At 35.4% G+C, this 27,060-nt stretch overlaps 1 protein-coding gene across 2 annotated transcripts; it reads right to left on the bottom strand.

The window, feature by feature from the left end:
- Positions 1-1,798: 1,798 nt before the first annotated feature.
- LOC123247511 (myosin-2) lies at positions 1,799-26,312 on the bottom strand. Of its 2 annotated transcripts, none has more exons than XM_044676423.1 (38): positions 26,094-26,312; positions 25,863-26,006; positions 23,913-24,069; positions 23,326-23,353; positions 23,130-23,238; positions 22,938-23,030; positions 22,455-22,518; positions 22,001-22,099; positions 21,627-21,730; positions 20,139-20,277; positions 19,810-19,928; positions 19,581-19,730; positions 17,226-17,396; positions 16,401-16,706; positions 15,294-15,368; positions 14,113-14,200; positions 13,915-14,032; positions 12,845-12,968; positions 12,627-12,763; positions 12,254-12,509; positions 11,569-11,811; positions 11,262-11,438; positions 11,017-11,162; positions 10,844-10,934; positions 10,365-10,754; positions 9,714-9,840; positions 8,845-8,963; positions 8,526-8,722; positions 7,545-7,728; positions 7,292-7,457; positions 6,081-6,205; positions 5,613-5,921; positions 5,313-5,516; positions 4,014-4,139; positions 3,755-3,925; positions 3,558-3,662; positions 3,143-3,238; positions 1,799-2,086 (listed from the first exon to the last, which is right to left on the bottom strand). In XM_044676423.1, exons 1-38 carry the CDS (start codon positions 26,295-26,297, stop codon positions 1,934-1,936), a joined length of 5,814 nt encoding a protein of 1,937 aa, XP_044532358.1. In that variant the 5' UTR covers positions 26,298-26,312; the 3' UTR covers positions 1,799-1,933. The 2 variants fall into 2 exon arrangements, with proteins under 2 accessions (XP_044532358.1, XP_044532357.1); XM_044676422.1 differs by having other exon boundaries at positions 15,294-15,370; positions 16,397-16,706.
- Between the last annotated feature and the right edge of the window lie 748 nt (positions 26,313-27,060).

A 27,060-nucleotide genomic window follows, 5' to 3' on the forward strand; every position in this document is an offset into this window, starting at 1 on the left:
TGACTTATCTAAGATTTCCCAGTTAGGAAGTGTCTGAAGTAAGATATGAACTCAGGCCCAGGTCCTGGGACCAGGACTTCTTCAGGTCCAGGAACCAGGTTTATATCTCTTGAGTTGCTGAACAGAAGGTGGTTTGGGGGAGGAGATGGAGAGTGGAGTTCAGACAGTATCTGAATCCCTCCAAAAGGCATCATTTGCTTTTTTCTTCCATCTCTACCACAAGTAGAGATGAAAGTACCTCTTTCAACTTCCCTTGTCTTATAATAATAACTATTAATTAGGCTGTTTTGCTGCTGTACTCCCCCTTCTATATCAGGGACTATCATTATTTCTTCCTCTCAAAATTCCCCTTTTTTAATAAAGTCTCCACACACCAATGATAGTTGATGCTTCATGATACAATCACCCTGTGTTTAGGCACAGAGTCTCATAAGAAATGAAATCCTAGGAAATACAAGCAGGCCTGTTCTTTATAGGAAATCTTCACCTATGGCATCTGAAATTAGATTCTTAGGAACATTGGTTGCAAATGTAAGTCATAGAATCTTAGAGATGGAAAAGAAAGTAGAGATTATCCTACTAGTCCATCTACAGAGAGTAAAAATGACTGCCAAGGTCACATAGTGAATTATTAACAGTCACCAGCTTTAACAGTGTGATCTTTCCTTTCTCCATTCCTTATAGCACCTGAGAGTTTAGAAACTGTCTTTTTTTCACTGTCTTGTTCAGAAGTCAATTGTAATATTAACCTACTTTCCGTAAGAAATAAGTACTTCCATCATAAAAACTTAGTCTAATGAAAATACTTATTCCTTACAGAAAGCAGGTTAACATTATATTTGTTTCTATCTTAAGTATTTCCTAAATGGTACCAGTTAAAACCAAATTCCTCTTTCCTTTTATATTTGGAAATGGAAAAGTTCTACTTAGTTCACTTCTTCCACTCCCTAGTCCTGTAGCTCTACTGAATGCAATTTAAAATTCTTTTCTCTTAAAATATCACCATTTGGGGCAGCTGGGTAGCTCAGTGGATTGAGAGTCAGGCCTAGAGACGGGAGGTCCTAGGTTCAAATCTGGCCTCAGACACTTCCCAGCTGTGTGACCCTGGGCAAGTCACTTGACCCCCATTACCCACCCTTACCACTCTTCCACCTAGGAGCCAATACACAAAAGTTAAGGGTTTAAAAAAAAAAAGAAGAAGAAAATATCACCATTTAATTAATCACCGATTTATCTAGATCCAGGGTTCAAATAGTATTCCCATAGTACCTTATTGTGGTAAACTTTTGGTTAGTTAAACAGAGATTGGATTTTTAATAGTTGAGGTTCATCTATTAGTGTCCAACCTGCCTCATTGCCTATTTCTAAGCACTGGGAGTAGATAATCTAGGCAAAAAAGTTGGGCATGTAGCCGGCTTTTTTTATTATAACAAAATAATTTATTATCCAAATAAGAATGCCTCAGGTTTGCATACTTGATGAAAGTTATCAAGAGAAAAGAGAATCATTGTGAAGAAAGGGAATAGTTCAGTCTCTGTGTGCATATAACTAGATCTAGTTTGTTTGTAAATTGGGAGTCCTGGGCAAAGTAAGTTTATCAGCTAAATTGAATTTTGTGAGAAAAAGATGAAGAGAAGCAGAAATTTCCACTGAAGTTTCAAGTCATTTTTTCGCCCTTATTACCTTGTCATATTGGCACTAGAATGTATAGTATATTTCCTATTTAGCAGAAAAGTGAGTGTTATTGTTTATAATGATAGAATAAATAATTTCAAAAATTAAAGTCCAGTCTAGTGTATTTTCTTTGCAAAATATCCTACAATTTTTATTTTCTTAACATGAAAGGCAGGATCAACAATAATCATAGGGTAAAGTGACCAAGAATTTCACATTTTGTGTATTTCTTCAGTCACCTTGCAGCACCAGGATGGATCTATTCTTCACTTACAATCTTCGTGTGAACTTCTCGGCTCTTTACCCGAAGTTTATTGACCTGGGACTCAGCAATGTCAGCCCGTTCCTCAGCCTCCTCCAGTTCATGCTGGATCTTGCGGAATTTGGAGAGATTTGTGTTGGACTGTTCCTCCTGATGAAAGGAAGGGACTTTTCAGTAACAAAGAATACATGTTTTTGGACCTACATGGGAAAGGCCCTAATCTTGCTCTTTAAAATATCTTACTGAAAACATTACAAGTAATTTGACCAATTCTGAAGATGTTTTCTTACCTTTAGAATTTACTTCGTAATTTAAGATTTTCTTTTTTCTTTTTCTTTTCTTTTCTTTTTTTTTTTTTTATTAAACCCTTACCTTCTGTCTTAGAATCAATACTATGTACTGGTTCCAAGGCAGAAGAATGGTAAGGGCTAGGCAATGGGGGTTAATTGACTTGCCCAGGGTCACATAGATAGGAAGTGTCTGAGGCCAGATTTGAACCTAGGACCTCCAGTCTCTAGGCCTGGTTGTTTTATCATAAATATTTGCATATCAAAACACCTGAGCATCACAGAAAATAATTTACTCAAGAAACTAAGAGAAAACAAATCTTAAGCTCTATACACTATGGAACTTTCAAGGGATAACTTATGGTCATTTCTTGTGTGTAGTACCTTTATAATTAGACAATAGCAACTATATTCTGCTCTTAAATCAATGAAGAGCTATAATAGCATCAGGCATGTTATAGGATCACAAAAGTAAAACTAAAAGGAATTTCAGGAGCCGTCTAGTTCGATCCCTTCATTTTACAGATGAGGAAACTAAGGCCTAGGGAGATTAAGAGACTTGCCCATGGTTCCACAAGTTGTAAGATTCAGAGATAAAATATGAACCCAAACTCTGTGACCCCAGAATCAATGCTGTTACCCCCAATTTTTAAATATATAACAAAGATCACCTAGCTTTTTCCTGGAAAAAAGAAGCTCCATTTACTTTGGAACTTAGGAAAGAATCTTGGATAAATGGAAAGGGATTATTGAATATTATTTTATTTTTAAAGATAATAGTATTTTGAGGGATTTTTAAAAATTGCATGTTAATGTCTAGAGTTTGGGGGCATGTTCATAGGACACCAGAAATGATATAAATTTTATTAGGATTTTTAGCTCTGAGAATTATCTTTTCTCCTTTCTTGTAGACACTTACAGCCTCCTCAGCTTGTCTCTTGTAAGATTTCACTTTCGCCTGGAGTTTATCCACTAAGTCCTGAAGTCTGAGAACATTCTTACGGTCCTCTTCAGTCTGAAAAATTGTAGATAGGTAGGGAACAATTAAAGATAAATGATTGGTATCTCTTTGCTGATAACAACATTAATTTGATGCAGATACTAAAAAGCATCATAAATGTAAGACTTGAAGAGATCTTAGGGACATCAAGTCTAACCCCCCATTTAACCAAAGGGGAAACTAAAGACCAGAATTAATTGTATAAGGTCACAGAGGTAGTAAGTGACAGAGGGAAGATATGAACCTAAATCCTAACTTCAAATCTCCTATTAATCACACCTCACTTTCTTTTGCTTGTTCCAGGTAATTAACCAGGACAGATCATTCCCCTTACCTGGTAAGTGAGCTCCTTCACTCTTCTCTCATGTTTGCGTAGACTCTTCACAGTGTCAACGTTACGTTTCTGTTCACTTTCAACCTCCCCTTCAAGCTCACGAACCTAACATAAAATATTAGATTTGTATTAAGATCTTTACTATTGGTGATTACCAATTGGACAAGATGCACAGCACAAATATTTAGGATACGTACTCTGGCCTCCAGTTTCTGTATCTGCTTCTTTCCTCCCTTCAGAGCCAGCTGCTCAGCCTCATCCAGGCGGTGCTGTAAGTCCTTCACTGTTTGTTCCATGTTCTTCTTCATCCTCTCCAGGTGGGCGCTGGTGTCCTGCTCCTTCTTCAGCTCCTCAGCCATCATGGCTGCCTGGTTAGCAAAGAAAGCAATAAAACTATAAATGTTAGATAGTCATATAAATATATCAAGGAAGGAAATCAATGTGTTTTCTTCTCACATCAGTGATAGCCTTCTTGGCCTTCTCTTCTGCATTCCGGGCTTCCTGAACCATGTCTTCCATCTCACCCTGGATTTGGGAAATGTCTGTTTCCAGCTTCTTCTTGGTGTTGATCAGACTGGTATTCTGGATAAAAAAATGAAAACAAATGATCTTTGTCCTTCTTTCCCAATGACTATATGAGATCATAATCTTTGTGAGGAGATCAGGAAGGAGATCTAAACCTGTGATTTCATCAGTGTGAAGAATTTCTCAAGAGTAAAGAATTTTTCAAAATGAAACTCTCAAAACTCATGCAAATTATTAAATCAGCAGTAACTTATAATGTTGAAGCATTGTGTGGAGTTGCTGAGAAGGTGAAGTGCCTTTGCCCAGGGTCATATGATTCAGTGCCAATGTCAAGTCTTTCTGACTCCAAGGTTGGCCATCTATCCACTGTGAAATGCCACCTCCCAGAGACTACATGTCTAATTTTTTTTTATGTTGTAATGTCCAATATTATTTTTTTTTTATTTTAAACCCTTAACTTCTGTGTATTGGCTTATAGGTGGAAGAGTAGTAAGGGTAGGCAATGGGGGTCAAGTGACTTGCCCAGGGTCACACAGCTGGGAAGTGTCTGAGGCCGGATTTGAACCTAGGACCTCCCGTCTCTAGGCCTGGCTCTCAATCCACTGAGCTACCCAGCTGCCCTCTCCAATATTATTTTTACTGTTAATTCTTCAGGATTAAAGATGAATAGACATTCATTGAAAGGATTTGATTCAATTCAATAAATATTTATGTGACTAGGCCACTATGGGTATGAAAAAGATGATTAGAAGACAGGTCCTCTCATCATGGAATTTATATTCTAGTTTATATATTTTTATAGTATATAAGACAAAGCTGAATAGAATCAAGTGTAATAATTGATATACAAAATGCTACATGGTTAGAGAGGAAAAAGGGATAACATTCAGTTAAAGAAAATAGAAAGACTTAAGAAGAAGGTGGATTTGAGTAGGCTTTGAAGGATGGGTGAGATTTTGACAGGTATGAAGCAGAGGAAAGAGAAAAAAAATGATACCAAGATGTGGAGCCAATATGATTAGAAAGATGATAGTATCATTAATAAAAATGTGGAAATCATTCCCAATTAAAAGGACAGATACAAATGCTAAATCTTTTTTTAACTTTTTGCCCTATAAAAAACCCCTTAATAGAGTTCTGACAAATACAAAAATATATTTCAACAGAATCTAATATGAATTTTTCCTTTTTTGCATTTTCCCAATAGATTATTTTTGTAATTATGGTCACCTGGGTGTGTAGGAGTTGCACACGCTCACTGGCATCCAGAAGCTCTTGTTCTGCTATCTTCCTGCTCCTCTCTGTCTGTTCCAGAGTTGCCCGCAGCTCCTCAATCTCAGCCTGCAATAGGTTGGCTCTGCGCTCAACCATTGCCAGCTGCTCTTTCAGGTCCTCCTGGCCTCGGAGAGCATCATCCAGGTGGATCTGGGTGTCCTGGGTATGGCAAACAAAAACAGTTCTACCTCATGTTCTGAAGGGCTCAGCCAAAACCAGCCTTTCAGGGAGAGTGAAATGATTGGCTCCATTTACCTTAAGTATTCCTTGGGTATTTCTGTAGTTCCTTAGGGCCTCTGCAGCCATTCTGTTGGCATGGTTCAGCTGGATTTCCATTTCATTCAGATCTCCTTCCATCTTCTTCTTTATCCTGATGGCATCATTCCTGCTTCTGATCTCAGCATCCAGTGTGCTCTGCATTGACTCTACAACACGGATGTGGTTTCTTTTCAGTTGATCAATTTCTTCATCTTTTTCAGCAATTTTCCTGTCAATTTCAGACTTCACTTGATTCAACTCAAGTTGGATGCGCAGGATTTTCCCTTCTTCATGTTCAAGAGAAGCCTTCATGAAAGACAACAATAAAGTTGTTTATTTTAGTTTCCTCCAGAACTAAAGTAAAATGTTTACACTCAATCTTTCTTTAAGTCATTCATTCCATAACTACTCAACATCAAGCCTAACACAGGTCCTGAATGGATTAGTCTACAATGATCTATGTACCTCAGCTTCCTCCAAAGCAGCCTGGAGTTCACACTTTTCTTGCTCAATTTGTTTCTTTATTTTCTCCAGCTCATGGATACGTTTGCCTCCCTCAGCAATCTGCTCAGTCAGGTCAGAAATCTCCTCTATGGATGAATGGATTGCAGGATACAAAATAAATGCACATAAATCATCAGCATTTCTATATATTTCCAACACATTAGAGCAGCAAGAGGTAGAAAGAGAAACACCATTTAAAATCACCCTAAGCAATATAAAATACTTAGGAATCTATCTACCAAAACCAACACAGTAGTTATACGAAAACAACTACAAAACACTTTCCAAACAAATAAAACTAGATCTAAACAATTGGAAAACCATTGATTGCTCATGGGTAGGACGAGCTAACATAATAAAAATGACCATTCTACCCAAATTAATTTACCTATTCAGCATCATACCTATCAAACTACCAAAAAACTTCTTTACTAAATTAGGAAAAACTATAACAAAGTTCATTTGGAATAACAAAAGATCAATAATATCAAGGGAAATAATGAAAAAAAATGCGAAGGAAGGGGGCCTAGCAGTACCAGATATTAAACTATACTATAAAGCAGCAGTCATCAAAACAATATGGTACTGGCTTAGAGACAGAAGGGAGGATCAGTGGAATAGACTTGGGGTAAATGACATCAGCAAGACAGTGTATGATAAACCCAAAGAGCCCAACTTTTGGGACATGAATCCATTATTTGACAAAAACTGCTGGGAAATTTGGAAAACAATGAGTGAATGACTTGAATATAAAGAGGGAAACTATAAATAAGTTAAGTGAGCAACACAGAATAGTATACTTGTCAGATCTCTGGGAAAGGAAAGATTTTAAAACCAAGCAAGAGTTAGAGAAAATTACAAAATGTAAATTAAATGGTTTTGATTATATTAAACTAAAAGGCTTTTGTACAAACAAAAACAATGCAGCCAAAATCAGAAGGGAAACAACAAATTGGGAAAAAATCTTTATAACAAAAAACTCTGACAGGGGTCTAATTACTCAAATATACAAGGAGTTAAATCAATTGTATAAAAAATCAAGCCACTCCCCAATTGATAAATGGGCAAGAGACATGAATAGACAATTTTCAGGTAAAGAAATCAAAAGTATCAGAAAGGTGAAAAAATAGAAGAGTCTTCCAAGTCACCATAGAGCAAATGAAACAACTCACGTTGCAAGTTCTTGTTCTCTCGTTTCAGGGTTTCCAGGTGGTCTAAAGATTCCTCATAAGCATTTTTCATCTTGAATAGCTCTGTGCTGAGGGAACGAGACTCTTTCTGGGAAGCCTCCAGCTCAGCATGAGTTTCCTCATATTTCTGTTTCCATTCTGCCAAAACCTGAAGAACAAAAAGCAGTCTTCTGTAAATAGAGTAATGAAGAAAATTGAAGGACACAAAAATCATTACAAAATAGCAATGAGATACTTTATCAAAATTCCTTTGTTTTTTATCCAGAGCTGCACAGGCTGCATTTGTCCTCTCCACATCAAGCATCAGGTCCTCTACTTCATTTTGTAGTCGTTGTTTGGTCTTTTCAAGGGAAGCACATTTGGCATTCACAGCTTCTACATGTTCCTCAGCATCCTGTAGACGCTGGGCCAGCTTCTTCCTGAAGATATATGTTTCAAGAGATGAATAACTTAAATAAGAATAAAAATTATCAAAAGGAAAGTTGATAGAACTTCATTAAAATACCGGTCATTAAAGAAGGCAAGTAGAATTTGGTATAAAGTGAACATCTTGAACTTCTTGAAGGGTAGACATATATGCCTATGTATATTTATATAAATCCATTTCAACTCAGAAAGAAAATGTGTCAATGTGGATAAAAGTTCAATCTTTAAGGCAAAAAGGCCTGGGTTTGAGACCTGACTCTGACAACTATTACATGTATTATTCTGGGCAAATTACTCATCCTCTTATGGCCCCAGGTTTGTAAATTTATCCAAAAAGAAAAGCCATTGATCTGGATCAATGAGAAAAGTTTCCATATTTTGAATTCCCACACCAATGAATCATAAACCTAGAATAACAAAAACAATATTGTTCCCATAGAAAGCCTTTCAGGATTGCTGAGTTTTGTAGAACACTCCCCAAACCACCCAAAGACACACACACACCATACACCCTTTGAGAGCAATCCATGATGTATGATATATGTTACAATATACATGTACACATACATGTGTACATATGGCAAAAGGATTTTGTTATATGAGTTTCTTTCATTTGTTCCAGTGTTAGAAGTATTATTTTATTTAACCATCTATGTTCACTCAGTTCCACTCTAATGCATACTTACTTTACTTCTTTTAGAATCCATCTAGAATCTATTCAGAATTCAATTATTTCTCTCCCATTTAATATGTATAGTTTTTTATTCCTCTAAGAGATTTTTGTACATACTTGGCCTCTTCTAGTTCCTCTGTGCGCTGAATGGCATCTGTCTCATATTTGGTTCTCCATTGCGCAACCTCACTGTTGGCCTTGGACAGTGCTCTCTGCAGTTCAGCTTTGGATTCTTGTTCTTCTTCATACTGTTCCCTTAATAAGTCACAGTCATGGCGGGATGACTGAAGGGCATGGGCCAGTGCATTTTTGGCCTATGAATAAATATCTAAATTAATTTTGTGATATTATATTATATTGCCATATACATGGCAAGAAAATACTGGAAGTAATTTTTGTCATAAAGTGAGGGGAAAAGTTTTGGCATAGAAATTACCTTGGTCTCTTCTTCAAGTTGCCTTTTTAGTTCTTCAATCTGTTGTGTAAATGCTTGTTTTCCTCTTGACAACTGAGAAACTAAAGCATCTTTTTCATCCAGCTGACGTGAATATTCACCTGTAATAAACCCATGTGTACATAAACATATATATAGATGTGTACTTACACAGATGCTCAAATACACAAAAAAAGAAAATTACTAATAGTACTGAATCGAAAGACAATCTTGGAAGTTCATTTCATGTGTTTTTAAGAGTTTTGTTGGGAATTAATCTTAACAATAATTTCCTCTCCAATCTAATTGGATTACCTTGGTAGGATGATATTTTTCTGTATTGAAATCCACATATTCTTTATCAGATTTCTATATAGTACAATGGGAGCTAATATGAATTAAATTGAGTGAGAAATATAATTGCATTATATCCTTCTTCTCTAAACTCTTTATCCTTTTGAAGTGATGTGATATGCTCCAAAACATGTAAATCTGAACTAGGATAGGGCCAGATGCACTAATTTTTAATTTTCTGCAAATTAGTGGACATATGGAAATCTGTGTTTGTTCCATTTTAAGGGTTTAGACTTATATAACTTAATCCAGGGTTGAACAAAGAGAACTAATCTAAACTGAGAATCATTAGATCTATTCTGAACTGTACTCAAATCTCCAAGTGATTCAGAAGAGGTCCAGTATTTAAGCACCTTCTAGGACTAGCCCAAATCATTGTGGTATAGTTTTGTCCACTTTGAAACAGTGTTTTTTAGGTTGTCTCAGACCTTTTCAGTTGGGCTGGCAGATTGCTCTGCTTACTATTTGCAAAATCTCTGTTTTATTCACATTGACACACATTGGGGAAAGCAATTTACCAGATTCAGTTTGTAAGCGCCCCCTTTGAGTTGTCAGATCATTGATTAGTCGCTGCTGCTCCTCTTCTTTTGATTTAAGCTCACTTACTTGATCCTCCAGGGTGCGGCACATTTTTTCAAGGTTGCCCTACATGTAAAAAGGATGACACAAAAAATATAACATTTTAAAACATGATGCCAGAGTTATTTACTTACATATACGTCTATCTACTATCTATCTATCTATCTATCTATCTATCTATCTATCTATTTATCTATTTATCTACATATACCTTTAAAATAGAAACAAAGATTCCATCAGAAAAGAGTATTTCTCTTACCATCTTGAATTTTGTAAAAGGACATTTCTATAATTTTGTAATTAGTTCAAAACTTAGATTTAACAATCTATCAAAAAACATTTACAAGATACCTACTTTGTGCTAAACACCAGGGATACAGAACCAAAAATGAAATACCTGCCCTTATAGACAATAAGCACACTGATTTATTTTATTATTCAAACCTGCCTAGAAAGTTTCTTATCTTCCAAATGGCAAAGATATATAAGCAAAGACCTAAGACACATTTGAAGACCTATATTTACAGATATTTCATCACTTCTGCATATTACAATTTAGAAATCTGATTATTTACTATGATTCACAGTACCTTTGCTTTAGAAATAGTTTCTACATTGCTAGCAAGGTCATCAATCTCCATCTTCATTTCACTCTTCTCCTTCTCCAGTTTCTGTTTGACCCTCTGCAGGTTGTCGATTTGTTCCCCAAGTTCAGCCACACTATCTGCATGCTTCTTCCTCAGAGTGGCTGCTGTGGCTTCATGCTGCAGGGTGGCCTCTTCAAGGTCCCGACGCATCTTCTGGAATTCAGCCTCTCGCTTCTTGTTCATCTCAATTTGAGCTGAAGTTGCTCCACCAGCTTCTTCCAGGCGCTCACTGATCTCCTCAAGTTCCCTGGAGAGATCAGATCGCTGCTTCTCAGCTTTGGCCCGAGAGGCACGTTCTGCCTCAATTTCCTCCTCCAGTTCTTCAATTCGGGCCTGGGAATAGGAGAAAACACACCCATAAGCCCCTTTCTGTCAGTGGCTTATTCTCTGAGGACTGAAATCCAGGGTAGAGACGACTTTACCTGCAACTCCTTGATCTTCTTCTGCAATTGAACACCTAGTACTTGTTCATCTTCAATTTTGCTTTGCAGGTTGCTGATTTCAAATTCCTTCCTTTTTTTAGAAAATAAAAGGAGACATTTTCGTGTTCCTCAAAATCTATAGTTAATTTCACAAATAACTCTCCTCTACTTACTTTTTAAATTTTTCATCGAGCTGTTGTTTCTCATTTTCAAGATCCATGATTGATTCTTGGGCCAGCTTTAGGTCACCTTCCAGTTTTCTCTTTGCTCTCTCCAGGTCCATGCGAATCTTCTTTTCTTGTTCCAGGGACCCTTCAAGCTAAAAGTTCACAGTATTACAAATGAACTTCTTAGAGGAATACAATTTCTAATGAATTATCATAAAAGAATTGTATCTCTTTTGAAATTTCAGGCTTACATCATCCACTTGCTGTTCTAGTTTGATTTTAGCTTTGGTCAATGTATTGACTTTGTCCTCTTCTGCCTGCAGATCATCCAGGGTTTGCTGGTGGGCCTCTTGGAGGGCTTTCTTTTCTTTAGTGAGCTTAGCAATGGTTTCATCCAGTCCTGCCATCTCTTCTGTGAGGTTTTTCACCTTTGTGAGTGAAATTTGTTTTCATTAAATATATTATTATTCACTCAGTATTGCATTTATTCTCTATCAAATGTAAGTATATGCTTTCCTAAGACTCTTAAAATCTGTTTCATAATGGTGAGATTCATACCTTATTCTCAGTAGCATGTTTCTCCTTTTCCACTTTGGCCAGTGTCAACTCAAGATCATCAATATCTTTCTTGAGTTCTGAACATTCATCTTCCAGTTTTCTCTTCTTTGCTGTCAGTTCAGCATTGATCTCCTCCTCATCCTCAGCCCTTTCAGTCACCTCTTTGATTTTAGCTTCAAGTTGGATTTTAGTTTTAATTAGCTGGTCACATCTTTCCTCTGCATCAGCCAAACTTTCAGCTTCCTTGAATAAAAAGGAAAACCAAAACTAGCAAAGTTAAAGGAGGAAGGTCAGATAATGGAGGATCTTGAAAACAAGATAGAAGAGTTTGGATTTGATATAATAAGCAATCAAAATTCAATATATGTCATTCATTCAATCATTCAACTAATATTTATGTGGGACCTATAATATGAGAAGCAGGGGGTCAGACTTGGCCTTAGGAATAGACTCAATTCAACATGTATTTTTGAGATCCTACTATGTCCTAAGCACTATTATATGCTAAAGATACAGAAATTAAAATTTATATAACCCCTGCCTATATTCTACCAGAGATTAGGAATTAAATTTATAAATATTAATTTAATATTAGATAAATAATGGGGAAAATAACATGCCCATCTATAACATAATATATATAATTCTATAACCATCACAGAGAGAAAGAAGAGATGTTACTTACAGATTGAACTTGGAGTTGCAGATCATTTTTCTCTTTCAGCATGGATACCATTTTTTCTTCCAATTCTTTCCTTTTAGCTTCAGATTTGGCAAGTTCATCTTTAGTTTTCTGAAATTCTTCTTTCATAGTGGCCATCTCCTTTTCAGTCTCAGCACTCTTGAGTAAAGGTTTGATCTTAAAAAACAGTTTCATCCAAGGCCAATGCTTAACATTCATGAAGGCTCGAATATTGTATTGGATGCAGAAAACAGATTCTCTATTAACAAATTAATGTCCACTTAGTTAGACAGTGATGAAAAGAAACTTTACACACAAGATAACTACTTGGTCTCAATGAAACAATTTTGAAGTCGCACTCTATTTGGATTTATACCTTCTTTCCACCATCTTCTGGTACTCTACTCTTGCTAAGAAACCCCGGCACATGGCTTGAGTTCTGGTAATAAGCTGTGCTAACTTATCATCTCTCATCTCTTCCAGGAGACCCAAAAGACCAGCTTTGAAAAAAACCTGCATAGGTGAGAGATTACGGATCATTGATTTCATTCTATAGGAAGTACAAATGGGAAGGATTTGGTTAAGGGTTATTACCTTTGTATGACCAAATTTATACTGGGTATGGTCAATATCAATAGATGCCAGAAGTTTCTCTGAAGCCTTCTTGCTATCAATGTATTGTCCTTCAGGAATAGCACTTGCATTTAAAACCTTGTATCTATTGAGATAGAATAAATGTTATATAAGTGACTTTTCTGATGATTTATTGATAGTAACTAAAAATAATAAGGCCCATAAAGAAACACTGCATTCTCCCATATTACTATATCTATTCTTGGTGAAATGGAACAACTTTATTTATCAGGATAATCAACCTAGCCCCATAGCACCAGCCCAAGTCAAAGTTTTAAAACAGACACCCCCCCATTCCTTCTTTTTTTCTTCCCCAAATCCATCGTTCTCTTTCCACTATCAAGTATTGTGTGCCCTCATGATCTCTTCCTTATCATTCTGTTCTATCAAACCTGCTTTAAGGAAAGGAACTTATGGCCATTCACACTAAAGTTAGAATGACTGATAAAAATATTCATCTATTGAAAGAAGAGTCCCATATTTCCATCTCTAGTCTCAATTCCTTTCCCATTCTGTGACTTTAGACTTCCAGCTGCCTTCTGGACATTTTTTTCTTGGATATCCTCTCTGGCATTTAAGTTCCTTACAATGTTTCCTCAGCTTGGCTTTCTGGCTTCATTTCCCACAGCCCCTCTACATCAGAGATTTGCATATATCAAATACTCAACAAATATCCATTGCTTAATTGTCTAATTATATTAGTGAGTCCAGTACAGATTCTATAAAATGCTTAAAAAGCTGAACATAAATTTTTAAGCTATTTTCAAAATCATAATTTTTGTTTTTTGTTTTCATTTTTGCAATGAGCGCTAAAGAGTTCAGAAATATTTATGATATTATATTAAACTTTCAGAAGACCAACATCCTTAGGTGAGGGTTATTATAAGGACAAGATAGAACAATATCTGTATAAAATTTTGCAAACCTTAAAAGGTTTAATATTATAAACCTAAATATATATACAAATATATAACCTAAAACCTTAAAAGAAATAATATAAATTCTAGCAAAATAAATGTAGAGAGACTGACCTCTGTTTGAAGTCAGCATACAGGATTCGGCTTGGGAATCCTTTTCGGCAAATTCTGATGCCTTCTAGCACACCATTACACCTCAGCTGGTGCAGTACAAGTTCATGTTCCATAGCACCTGAAACAATTAAAATTCATGTGATTACCATATTGCAAAATAAAGAGCTTACTGTGCATTTTAATCTGAAACTCTCTTACCAGGAGTTTTGGTTTCATTAGGAATGATACATCGTACAAAATGAGGGTGAGTGCTTCGCAGGTTGGTCATCAGCTTGTTTAAATTCTCCTATGAGACCACATAAGAAGACTCATGAAAAATGTGAAAAGTACTAATACTTAACATTACTATAAAAAACCAGCATAAGAAACTATTATTGAAATGCCATATTTTTAGGTAATTTAAAAATCAATTCACAAGCATTTATTTAGCACCTACCACTGTGCTAGGTTTTAAGAATTCAAAAACAAAAATAAAATCAGACATTGCCCTCAATGAACTTACAATTATCAGGAAAGTCAACTTATATACAAGTAAGTGTAGACAAAATGAATACAAGATAATTTCCAGAAAATGCATCATGTAAGAGGTGGGACTTGAGCTGAACTTTGAAGAAAATCATCTTTCAGAAGCTGCCATTTTCCCTACAGAACAGACAGCTCTTTTACTACTGATCAGAAATACCCATACAAATTCTCAAAGAGAATTTTCAAAACTCCTTTAACACTGAATGATAATCAGCTCATAAAATTTCATTCCTTTTAGGCACTTACTTCCCCACTATCCCATTCCTCCCTCTCCCCTGCTACAAATCCATTTTTCATTCTACTAAATTTCATATCACTCTAAGAAAAGATTTGCATTTGCCAACATTGAATTCCCAGGGTTTCCTGACAACAAAGATTTCCTTACTACATGGGCTAGCTTCCAAAACACTCATATTATCTACAGGATGAGCAAAATGACCATGGATAATAAAGAATTATGGGCACAGAGGAGATGCAGGCTCCATTAAGTTTCGTTTAGGCCACCTGCTTTATATTCGATAGTTTCTATGACTTGTTTTAGATCTTGACTATGTATCACTGATTGTATAAATGAGATTGTGGAATGTAGCATGTTAGAAAGCTTTCTGAAAAAATTGGTTCCTTCCTCTAGCATAACTTGAAAGATAAAAATGATTCTAGGCAATTTAAAGTCTTTCATACTGAGGTAAAACCAAGGCGTTGTAGTGGAAAGGGTGATGGGGAGGAAAGGTGTCCCTTATTGATTAAAGTCAGACCTTATCCAAATAATTTGAGGACTAATTTTTTAAGATCTGGGATCAAATTAATACCTAGTACCGGGTCCTAGAAAACCTCAAATAGAGTTCCTGCCTTACCCTGAAAAGAGCTGATACTGTCTGGAAAGAAGAGCCCTTCTTCTTAGCACCTTTCTTGGCAGCTCCACCACTAGCCTCTGAAGAAAAAAGAAAGTATGCAATTTAGTAGTTTTAAGATAGTCATGTTCCTCGTTATTTCTTACCTTCTTTCTCACCCTTATCAAATGGATTCTTGGTCCTTCTCTGCAAAGGTAGAATTTTGCAAAAAATACACTACTAATTTAAAATATACCTTTACTAAATGAAGTGTTAAATACACTGTTAGCACAGATGTAAAATTTCAGCATGTATACTTAGGAAAGCTGTTGAAAAGAAGTGTGGCATAGTGAATTGAAGAAATCAAGAGTCAGGAGAACAAAGATTCACATCTTTCCTCTGACACATACTATTAGCCTGACCAAATCAATTAAACTTATTCCCTCAGGTAAATCTCTCCAAGGGAGTTATTAGTTACATTCACATATCAGGAACTTCTCACTGATGAAATCATTGTCCTATATCAAAAGGGGAGAAAAATGTGGAAATATTGCTTTTAAAAATTGCTGATAGAGATACTGAGAAGCAAGTATTAGTTTTTGACTTGACTAAATTGCCTGCTTCAACTGCCCAAGATTTAAAAGATGTGGGTTTGGGGGAAAAATATTTTAGAAATTTGGAGTTTGAAGGAACTTAAAATAAATACTGGTATGCCCTTGTCCAGATACCCTGAAACCTAAGGAGCTTTTTGGCACTTGCCACAGAATGTAAGTAAAGAATAGGGAAGAGTAGTGGAAATGGGGTTGAGGGGGAATCCACAATGTCCTCTTGATCTTATTAGCAGGAATTTTGCTACTAGGACCATGGAATAAAATATATCAAATGTGAGCCTACCATCTGTAGAAAATTTTATGTTTTCCTTTACCCCCTTAACACCAGGGTGATAGTAAGTGTTGGAAAAGCTCATGAATGGGTCATTAGAAAAGCACCTACCAACCATAGGCCTAAAAGAACAACTAGTTGTTCTCTATACTTCCAGAGCCAGTCGCTAAGAAGAAGTCATAGGAAAACAGGATCACTTCCAGTTTTCATTCAGTAATGATTAAGAGCTGTCTTTCAAGCATTACCTGCTTCAGCAGTCTGAGTCCCAGAAAAGAGGTAAGCTAGAGTTTTCATTGAGGATTTCTGGTACAGCCCAACCACTGTTTCATTCAGAGGGTCCTTATTCTTGTCAAGCCAGCCAGCAATATTGTAGTCCACAGTACCAGCATAATGAATCAGAGAGAAATGTGCCTCAGCTTTCCCTTTGACAACTTTGGGTTTCTGGAAGTTGCTAGACTTTCCAAGATGCTGCTCATAGAGCTTGTTCTTGAAAGAAGTGTCTGTTGCCTTGGGGAACATACACTCTTCTTCAAGGATAGAGAAGATGCCCATTGGCTGAAGGGAAGGCAGTAGATACATAATGATTATAGGGCTTATTCTGACTATAAAATTAAAATGAAATTCAAATTCTATACAGCCACAAAAATTAATGCTGGAAGAATAAACTGTGAAAGTTACCTCCAGAAAGTAAACAGAAGATAAAAGAAGATTTAATTCATAAATACATGTTGGTCTTCCCAATGATAGGGATTAGGACTCTGGTAAATGGGGTTAATTATATAGATATGAAGAACAGTAAGCTAAACATATAGGAGATTTGTGATTTCATTGTGTACAATTATATATGATCTTTTTCTTTAGATATGGAAATGTTTGTTTTATTTTGTATAATCTGGAATAAATTTTTTTTTTTAATCTTCAACCATGGGATTTTCATGACTTAAAAAAAAACCTTACCTTAGGGTCACACAGCTAGTAAGTATCTGAGGTCAGATTTGAACTTAGGACCTCCCATCTGTCTACTGAGCCACCTAGTTGTCCTGACATTTTTAAAGTCAAAAAATCCAAACATACCTTCTCTATGAGCTCAATGCAGGCAGCTAGGTCCATCCCAAAGTCAATGAAAGTCCATTCAATGCCTTCCTTCTTGTACTCCTCCTGCTCCAGCACAAACATGTGGTGGTTAAAGAATTGCTGCAATTTCTCATTGGTGAAGTTGATGCACAGCTGTTCCAGACTGTTGAACTGAATAGAGAGATTGCAGAGAGGTAAGATTTAAAGCTGGAAAGAACTTTTAGACATCCATAGTGATATACCCACATTTCATAAAAGAGGAAGCTGAGGCTCACTAAGGTATTTTGTCCAAAGCTTTGTAGTTTTAAAGTGTGCAAATCAGAATTTAAACTTATTTCTTGTGACTTCATGAAAAGTAGCACCATGTAGAAGGAATTCCATGATATTGTGAAGTGAGTATGAGAGCTGGAGTTAGAAGAAATCTGGTTTCATTTTAGATACTTATTAGCTATGTGACTATGGGCATATAGCCTAACCTCTCAGTACTGCTTTTCCTCAATGATAAAATGAGGCAATAATCTGTAATACTTACCCTCATAGTAAAGGACTAAGTGAGATGGAATATACAAGACAATTTGCAAAATGTAAAGCATGATACATGTCACCTATTATTATTTATGTTGTCTATTTTTTAAGCATGGGTATTTATTTTATATATATAACAATATAATATGTAATATGACAATAATATAATGCATATGACTTATTACAAATATGTAATAAATTATAGTAAATATCCTTATACAAGAGAAACAAATTCTCACATTAGCTATGTTCAAAAATCTATGTCTCATTCTTTTTTTCCTCTACCTCCTATTCCCTTCCCCTTCCTTAAGAAGGCAAGTAATATTATCTAGGTTGCCTATATACTTTCATATAATACATATTTCCCCATTTATAGTATTGTAAAACAAGAGACATATTGCTTACTTTAGAAAAAATTCATGGAGGAAATAAGTGAAGAATGGTATGTTTTAATTTCATTTGGACTCCATCTGTTCCTTCTATGGTGGTAGAATTCTTTTTTCATTATGAGGATAATAATAATAATTGTTATTAATAGCTTCATGCTGACTTTGAGGCCCAGATAAAGAATTATTTTCTATATGAAGCTTTTCCAGATCCCATTGACAAAAAAGGTATTTCCTCTTGGATTAATCACTTTGGAGATAGCTCAATGATTATAGTGCCAAGCCTGGAGATGGGAGGTGCTGCATATAAACTTGGCCTCAGACACTTTCTAGCTGTGTGACCCTGGGCAAATCACTTAACCCCAGTTGCTTGCCCCTTATGTCTTAGAAATGACATAGTATTAATTTTAAGACAAAAGGTAGGGATTTTTAAAAAAATCATAGCCTTTTGTTGCATTCCTAGTACTCTAAATTATAAAGTAGTTATTTAGTAAGTCAATACAATTTAAGTTATTTATTTGGTCCAAGCCTAGGATTTCATTGCCATGAGAGAGCTCCAGGTATTAGATTCCCTTCTATATTGCAAATCCCTCAATGTGTAAGAAATTTATATTTTTAAAGTGGTTGGGTTCTCTGAGAGGTTGAGTGACTAAGAATAGCTTTGAGCACAGCTCCAAGTACATACTGAATCTGTTTTCTAAGGATTAGTCTTGCTAGTTAAGTATAGGCATGTCACTAGTAGACTGAGTACACGATAATGAAAATTTTGGGGGCCTTGCTGACCAATAAAACAAAGAAAAAATTTTAAATGACTTCTCCATTGTAGTGTGTAGCCTCCTTTCATTTCTGCAGTGACTGAGGCAAAACATAAGTGTAAAAGGAGATTAGAGAGGAAAAAACAGTGAGTTTTAAACGATCAACAGATTCCTTAAGGGCAGGGGCTATTTCATGGTTTTCATTATATTGCCAGTGACTAAATAGTGCTTGGTCCATGGTAAGAAATGCTTGGTGTATTAAATTAAATGGATTTGCTACCAAGGTCTAACAGGCACATTTTCACCAGGTAGAAATAATTTTCTTTTCATCTATGTGCTAGCAAAAGTGTAAATACACATATCGATTATAGTTCTGACCTCAAAATTACTTAATTATTTCTTAGTTCTTACCTCCCTATTGATATATTTCTCCAAGATCCATTCTGGGATATCTTGTCATTTATAAGTGCACTCAGATGTTTTAAATATGTCAACCTTATCTTGAATTCAGAGTATTGAATTCTATTAAAATGCAAACCAAACCTTACTCAGCTTTCTTTTGAACATATAGGAAGTTGTAGAATATAGCATCTCTTGAAATTATTTAATCACTCTCTGTTAAAATCAAAGTTGGGAAAATCACAAGATAAGGGTATAGAGTTCCCTTAGCCAACTTGATGCTAACTCACATCAAAGATCTCAAATCCAGCAATGTCCAAGACTCCAATGAAATACTGTCTGGGCTGCTTGGTGTCCAGTTGTTGGTTGATGCGAGTGACCATCCACAGGAACATCTTTTCATACATTGCTTTAGCCAGAGCACCTACAGCATTAGTCACCTTAAAGTACAAAATTATAATTCTTGTCGTTATTGGGGAAAGTAAATGGCTGAATCACTGTAATTAATCAGGCACATACTTGCTCTACAGTCTGGCCTTTGGTGACATATTCATTGCCAACTTTCACCCTAGGATAGCACAATGCTTTAAGCAAATCTGCAGAATTGAGACTTTGGAGATAGGCGGCTTTATCAGCAACTGCAGGGGACAAAAATGAAAGAAAAAAATTTAAATATATAAACATATGTATGTATCTACAAAATATGTATATGTGTACACATATGCATATATACCAGTGAAGATTAGCTCTTATACTATGGTACTTCTCTATAATCTGAAGGGTAATATGAGATAAAATATTTATTTCAGTTATATGAATCAAGCAATTCAAAAGAAACTAGAGAATACCTTCAGTGCCATCTGGCTCAGCTTGTTCCTCTCGCTGCTTTTGCTTGAATTTCATGTTTCCGTAATGCATGACAGCCCCTGTAAGCTTGTAAATGGCCACCTTTTCATCAGCTGTGAAGCCCAGAATATCAATTGCACTCTGTCAATAGAATCAATGAGATATATGTCAGATTAAGATCTGAATGAATTTATGAGTTTATTTACTTTTTTATGGTTAACTTGATAAGGGATAGAGATATCTATATCTCTCTCTCTCTATATATATATTATATGCTACATATATGCTACATATAATATATATGTAGATAACTATATCCCAAGGTGGTATTCTTCCTTTAAACATATACAAAGAAGTAAGCTTAAGATAGTAAGATCTGAAACTTTATGTTATTTTTCTACTTTTTTAGTCATGTCCAACTCTTTGCAACCCCACTTGGAATTTTTTTGGGAAAGATACTGGAGTGTAAGCCACTTACATTTTTTTCTCCAGCTCATTTTACAGATGAGGAAACAAACAAATAGAGTTGTGACTTGCCCAGGGTCATATAGTTACTGTGTGTCTGAGGCCAGATTAGAACTCATGAACATGAGTTTTGATGACTCCAGGCCTGGAGCTCTATCTATATACCTATATCTATCTATCTATCTATCTATCTATCTATCTATCTATCTATCTATCTATCTATCTATCTATCTATCTATATGTATATATATATATGTATATATATATACCACCTAATTGCCCCATGATGCTTTATAGAATGTATAGAATAATATTAATAATAATAATAGTTATTATTATAGCTTCTTCTGCTATAGCTATGGTATAGGGTTTCAACATGACATGGAAGTGAACTGGAGTTATCAAATGCTTTATCAATAGAATATAAACTCTGGCAGTTTCTATTTAGTTAAAAATCTTTTAACACAGACCTAAACTGTCTATACAAGGAGCATGTGGTCATGTAAGTGGTTTATCATAAATAATTTAACCAATAGACGACTTTTGTGGGCATAGAAAGAACCTAATGGAACTGCAGGTTGAGCCAATATAATAAAAATGACCACATTATCTTTATTTCTTCATTATCAAAGGATTAATGATAAAATTTATCTGGAGGAATAAAAGGTCAAGAATCTGAGGAGAAGTGAGAAGGAAGAAGACCTAACACTACAAACTATTTTACAAAAGTAATCATAAAAACATTTTTGTACTGATTTAAAAGATAGAAAAAATAAATCAATAAAAAAGAGATTAGGAGCACCACAGAAACAAAAACAATAACACAGTACTCAGTAAACCCTATGACCCCCACTATTGGGTTAAGAGTTTTTATTTGTTTTGGTGAGGTTTGTTTTGAGGCTGAAAACAAGGAAGACAACAATATTCATTCTTGAACCATTTCTTGTTGTTAGAGTTGGAGAAAGACTAGTTAATTTGGTAGAATGAATCCTATCCAGTATGGAATCAGGCTCTTAAATACTTACATCCGTAGCCATCAGCTCCTCTTGGTCATTAATGCTCGCAACTGTGATCTCTCCTTGACTGATAAATGGATAATCATATGGGTTGGTGGTAATCAGAAGCATTTCTAAGAACAAGAAATAGAATTGACAGAATTATCTTTCTCATAAAAAGAATCCAACATATATACACAACTGATATAACCAGAACCACAAGAGGCAATTATAAGGATGACTGACCAATCCAAGACAACCCAAACACATTGAGATTTATGTAAGAAGATCCTCCATCTCTCTCTGTGGAAGAGACTGAATCTTAAACTAGATAGGCCTTTGGTCTAAACAAGTTTATCATTTCAGTTATTTGATTTAATGAAGGGAATTGCAAAATACTTTACCAATTAGTTCTGGTTTCTTGTTTGATGTGATCTGATAAAAAATGTGGTAGCTTCTTTCAGCCTTTAGCTGGAAAGTAACTCTTGACTTCTCCAGCAGATCTGGAGAGAAAAGTAAATTGTAATTAGTAAAAAAATAAAATTTTAAATCCTTACCCTCTGTCTTAGAATTAATACTAAGTTATTGGTTATAAGGCAAAAGAGCAGTAAGGGCTAGGCAACTGGGATTAAGTACACAGCCAGGAAATCTCTGAGGCCACATTTGAACCCAGGACCTTCTGTCTCTTAGGCATGTATTTCTATCCACTGAGCCACCAAGTTACTCAATTAGTCAAAATTTAAAAGTGAGGTACAAAACCTAATTTTTAAACAAAGATTCATAGACATACCAAATAGAAAAAATTTTGAAGGATATATTTGAAAACTACTTCAAGATTAGTAGGCTTTGATTACTTACATGTTTCAATGTCTGCTGAAGCTAGTTTCCCGGTGGTACTGAAGTGGATCCTGATGAACTTACCCTAGAAAAGAAAAAAGATAAATAAATCTTGTCTTCGTGTAGCATTAATCTCTGCATAGCTCAAAACCATTATATATGTAATCAATTCCATAAATATCCTCATACTGTAGGAAAAATTCCCATTTTTAGAAAAAAAATACCCAATTTGGAAGGTTTGTATTTAAACATAGGTAATAAATACTGTAACATTATGGAGGTTATATAGGAATCCAGGGGTAGAACCAAAAAGAAAGTTTCGTTTGTTGGTCCATATCAAGATATTAACTCCCATTGGCTTTTGCTGTTCCATCATTGGAAGTAGGAAGAACACATTTATATAACTAAGGACGATATTGAAGAAAAAGTTCCAGATCCGTATTACAGATTTCACATTTCTGGTGCTTATTAGTATTATTAGTTATTATAAGCCAAGAGACTTACAAAGCGAGATGAGTTGTCATTTCTCACAGTTTTGGCATTGCCAAAAGCTTCCAACAGGGGATTAGCACTGATGATTTGATCTTCTAGTGTCCCCTAAAAGAACAACAATACAACCATTTTCATATCAGGAACTCCACACAAACACCAAAGAGCACCAGAAAAACCTAACACTACATTGGCTTACAAGCCCACCTGCATCTTTCCGGAATCTTCTTTCTTCTTTTCCCCAGTCACTGCAATTGTTGCAAAGTACTGAATGACCCGCTTGGTGTTGACAGTCTTTCCAGCACCAGATTCTCCACTGCCAAATCCATAGAAGAGAAATGGTCAAGTTCTCAAATAACTTAAGCAATATAATTATCAACTCCCCAGCATGATGTCTACATACGTGATCAAGATTGACTGGTTCTCCCGATCTGCAAAAGAGAAAATAAAGAAATTTTAAATATACTTGATTTCTCAAAATAAAGTAACATGTTTCCTTAAAAGTAGCATGTCTCCTTTAAAAATATTACTGATGAATCAACTCTGGGAGGGTGGAGGAAAGAGAGGAGGGAGATAACATGAATCATGGAATTTGGAAAACTTGTGTAAATTTGTAATTGGAATAAAATTTTAAAAATTTAAAAAAAAAGAAAAAATTAAAAAAAAAGTAAAAACCAAATGAATAAAAATAAAAACATTACTGAATTATAGCTCACAAAGAACAGTATTGTAAACTTTTGTGGTGGTGTTTTTATAAAATGACCTTTAGAAGTAGGTAGGCAATAAGATGCATCTCTCAGCAGAGGATGTGTTTTCTTTTCATAAGGCCTATTGATTGTACCATAATCTCTGCTTCATCATGAAAAGTCTAATATCATCACTCTTTGTGAAATAAAAATGATGATGGTGAAGAATGTGGATTAATGTTTCATTCAGCCATCTACTGACATCATAGTGTTCTATAGGTACTTAAAACATTGAATCACTCACCAGTTAACATGAACTGATAGGCATTGTCAGAGATGGAAAAGATGTGGGGAGGAGCCTCCTGCCTCTTTTTGCCCCTGTAGGCAGCCACTACCTCTGGGTTATACACTGGCAGCCACTTGTAGGGATTGACAGTGACGCAGAAGAGGCCCGAGTAGGTCTGTACAAAGAAGGAATGGATAGCAATTTTAAATAATGGACAGCCCCTTTAAAGGAGAGCTTTTCAAGGTATAAATATTATAACTATATTTTGAGCTAACAGAGTAGAGAATATTTCTTAAAATCTTTATAATTCTAATAGTTTTCAGCACTGTGCCTTAATTACAGTTTAAAAACCTATAATAAATATTGCTCATTGAAATGTCCTGCTAAAAATTGAGAAGACGTTTTGAGTTCCTTTGGAACTTTGCAAGTTTTAAGCCCAAAAGGATTGATGCTGAGTTTTAGGCATTACCTTCTAATGTAAACTTATATAGTGAATGTAGCTTCTCCCTTTTACTCCTAGAAATCACAAAATTACAGAATCTCAAATTTGGAATGACCCTCAGATATCATCCAGCCCAAAACACACATGAAAGGTGCTCAGTGAAGAAAACATTGAATTTTGAATAGGAGGATCTGGGTTCAAAATTCTTTTCTTACTACGTAGGTGACTTTGGAAGAGATACTTAATCTCCATAGGCTTTGACTAGATATCCCCAAAAGTCCATTCCATCTCTAAATCCATGATCCAGTGAATAAGAATCCTTTCTATGATCATCAAATCTTAGTTCTAAAAACCTCCATTACCTCTATAACTTCATTTTTTCCATTTCACTTTTAAATGACTTCATTAGTATGTTTTTTTTATATCCAGCCTAAATTTTCCTTTTCAATACTTTTATTAATTTATTGCTTCTTATTTTGCCCTCTGGGGTCAAATGGACCAAGTTTAATCCCTTTTTTCACATGATAACCTTTCTAACACTAGAAGACAGGTCCTATGCCCTGTTGTATATCACCACTTCTGGGGCTAAATATACCCTCTTCCTTTAGCTGGTCCTTAGAACTCAAAACCCCACAAGACTTCAGATTAGGAATGTGAGTACAATAAGACTATCACTTCACTAGTTCTGGACACTATGCCTCTCTTAACACAGGTCAAGACTTCATTCGCTTTTTTTGGTTTTCATCTAAATCTATTGATCCATTTTGAGCTTATAGATGGCTAAAATGTTAGATACTTTCCAAGTTATCTGTTGTCAAGCTATTCCTATCACTTCTTGTACTTTTAAAATTGATCCATATAAGATTTTACATTTATTCCTTCTGAATTTTATCTTCTTAGATTCATTTCCAATGCTCTAGCTGTTGAAATTTTTTGGGTCTTCATTGTCAGCCAAGTTAGCTCTGTGTCATCTACAAATTTGATAAACAGGTATGCCTTTATCTGAGGCACTGAGAAACATGTGTAAACAGTGAGTTTCCTTAATTAGAAATGAATAAAAAATTCAATTGACTTCCATGTTTGATTAAATTGTCAATTAGCAGCTCCTCTTATTTTTAATTTTATTATTTATTTTATTTATTATTACCTATTCAGATCTGTAGCAAGCCAGAGGAAACTTTCTTGTCTTCAGCTAATGGAGAGGTGATGATTGGAATGAGGGTGATATTATCAGCTTCCAAAACATCATGAATAGTTATAAATTGATAGAGCATTTGGAAAAATCTGATTTGGGAATCACTGGATTTAAGTTCTATCATCAGTTAAAGATTCTTTTTTGTCCATTATTCCTTATGCTCCAGTAAAAAATGACCATACACAATTCAAATCATAGACTACTTAACTTCTTGAACTCTACAGTAGGACCTTTCCTTGAATTTTATTTACAACTTAATTTCATGAAAGAATTTGAAAGTGGACTAAAACAACATGTGTTCTAAACAACAGATATCTTGAGATACACTCACATAGATCATCCAGGCTGCATAACGCTCTTTGAGGTTATACAGGACGGCTGGCTCGTGCAAGTGAGTCATCATGGCCATGTCCTCAATCTTGTCATATTTGGGAGGGTTCATGGGAAAGATTTGATCTTCCCGCACTGTTAGTGTCTGAAAAGAAGAAAAGGCACAAATTCATATAGATTAGGAGACAGAAAAAATTGAATGTAAATTCATTGAAGTAAGATTTTTACTTACCGCTCCAGCTTCCGTTTTTACAGTCACCTTTCCTCCTTCCCGGCTTTGGATGGTGCTTTTTACAAAAGATTCCTTAGGTTCCACCACAAAGACTGATGTCTTAGCATCAAAAGGCTTGTTCTGAGCCTCAATACGTTCCTTTTCAGACTTTCGTAAGTAAGGAGCCGCTTCCCCAAAAACGGCCATTTCATTGTCTGAACTCATGGCTACAGTATGTTAGCCACAAGGCTAAATAGAAAGAAGATATATTAAATTAATCATTCATGATTTGCATGACCATACACATATTTTCATTTATGTGCCAATTTATATTTGTACTTAATATTTGCTATGTTCCTGGCTAAGGGATTATAGTCAACTATCATGGTTTAGTTACTGAAAAAATTAAGATAACTCACATTTTTGTGTTTCATAATTTATCTTTCCATATCTCCTGTGAGCAGAACTATTTATTGTTAGGGACAACTAGAGCCTCGTGCAAAGACAGAGAAATTTAGAGAATGCTAAGATTTTTTATAGTCCTTCAGCAACAAAAAAACAATTGAGCCTAGCTTCCTTCCTTGGGAGATTGTACCCTAGGTGAATTTCTTCTTGAAATGATGTCACTTTTCCCTACTTCTCATTCCTCCTAGGAAAGATCTTCCTAGCAGGATATTCAGTGTCCTTTGGTTTCCATTTCCCATGTCAACACAATCAGGAACATATTTAATGCTTCTTGCCTCAAGGGAGAAAATGGCTAGGAATGGTTTAGCCTTTGAGAAACATTTTAGTTCTTCCTGCATCTTGTTCTGACAAGTAGAGAATATTTAAACTCTCCCAGCAGAAAATATTGTGGACTGATACCTCTCCTAGAAAATTTTACTGCCCAAAACAAAAAAAATTTTTTGATTACATCTCTCCTCAACAGAGAATTCCTCTACATCCATGCTTTTTATTTTTAATTCATGATTGATCCACTGTGGGTCTT

Source organism: Gracilinanus agilis, chromosome 4 (assembly GCF_016433145.1).
Source record: "Gracilinanus agilis isolate LMUSP501 chromosome 4, AgileGrace, whole genome shotgun sequence".
In the NCBI taxonomy this organism is placed as follows: Eukaryota; Metazoa; Chordata; class Mammalia; order Didelphimorphia; family Didelphidae; genus Gracilinanus; species Gracilinanus agilis.

Bases quoted from the DNA above. Each gene is read 5' to 3' on its own strand.
- LOC123247511 (XM_044676422.1), bottom strand. From the start codon at position 26,297: ATGAGTTCAGACAATGAAATGGCCGTTTTTGGGGAAGCGGCTCCTTAC. The intron at 19,731-19,809 runs GTATGTGCCTGA...TTGTACTTTAAG, and splicing joins AAGGCCAGACTGTAGAGCAA to GTGACTAATGCTGTAGGTGC. The intron at 9,841-10,364 runs GTACTGTGAATC...TTTTACATGTAG, and splicing joins AAACTATTTCTAAAGCAAAG to GGCAACCTTGAAAAAATGTG.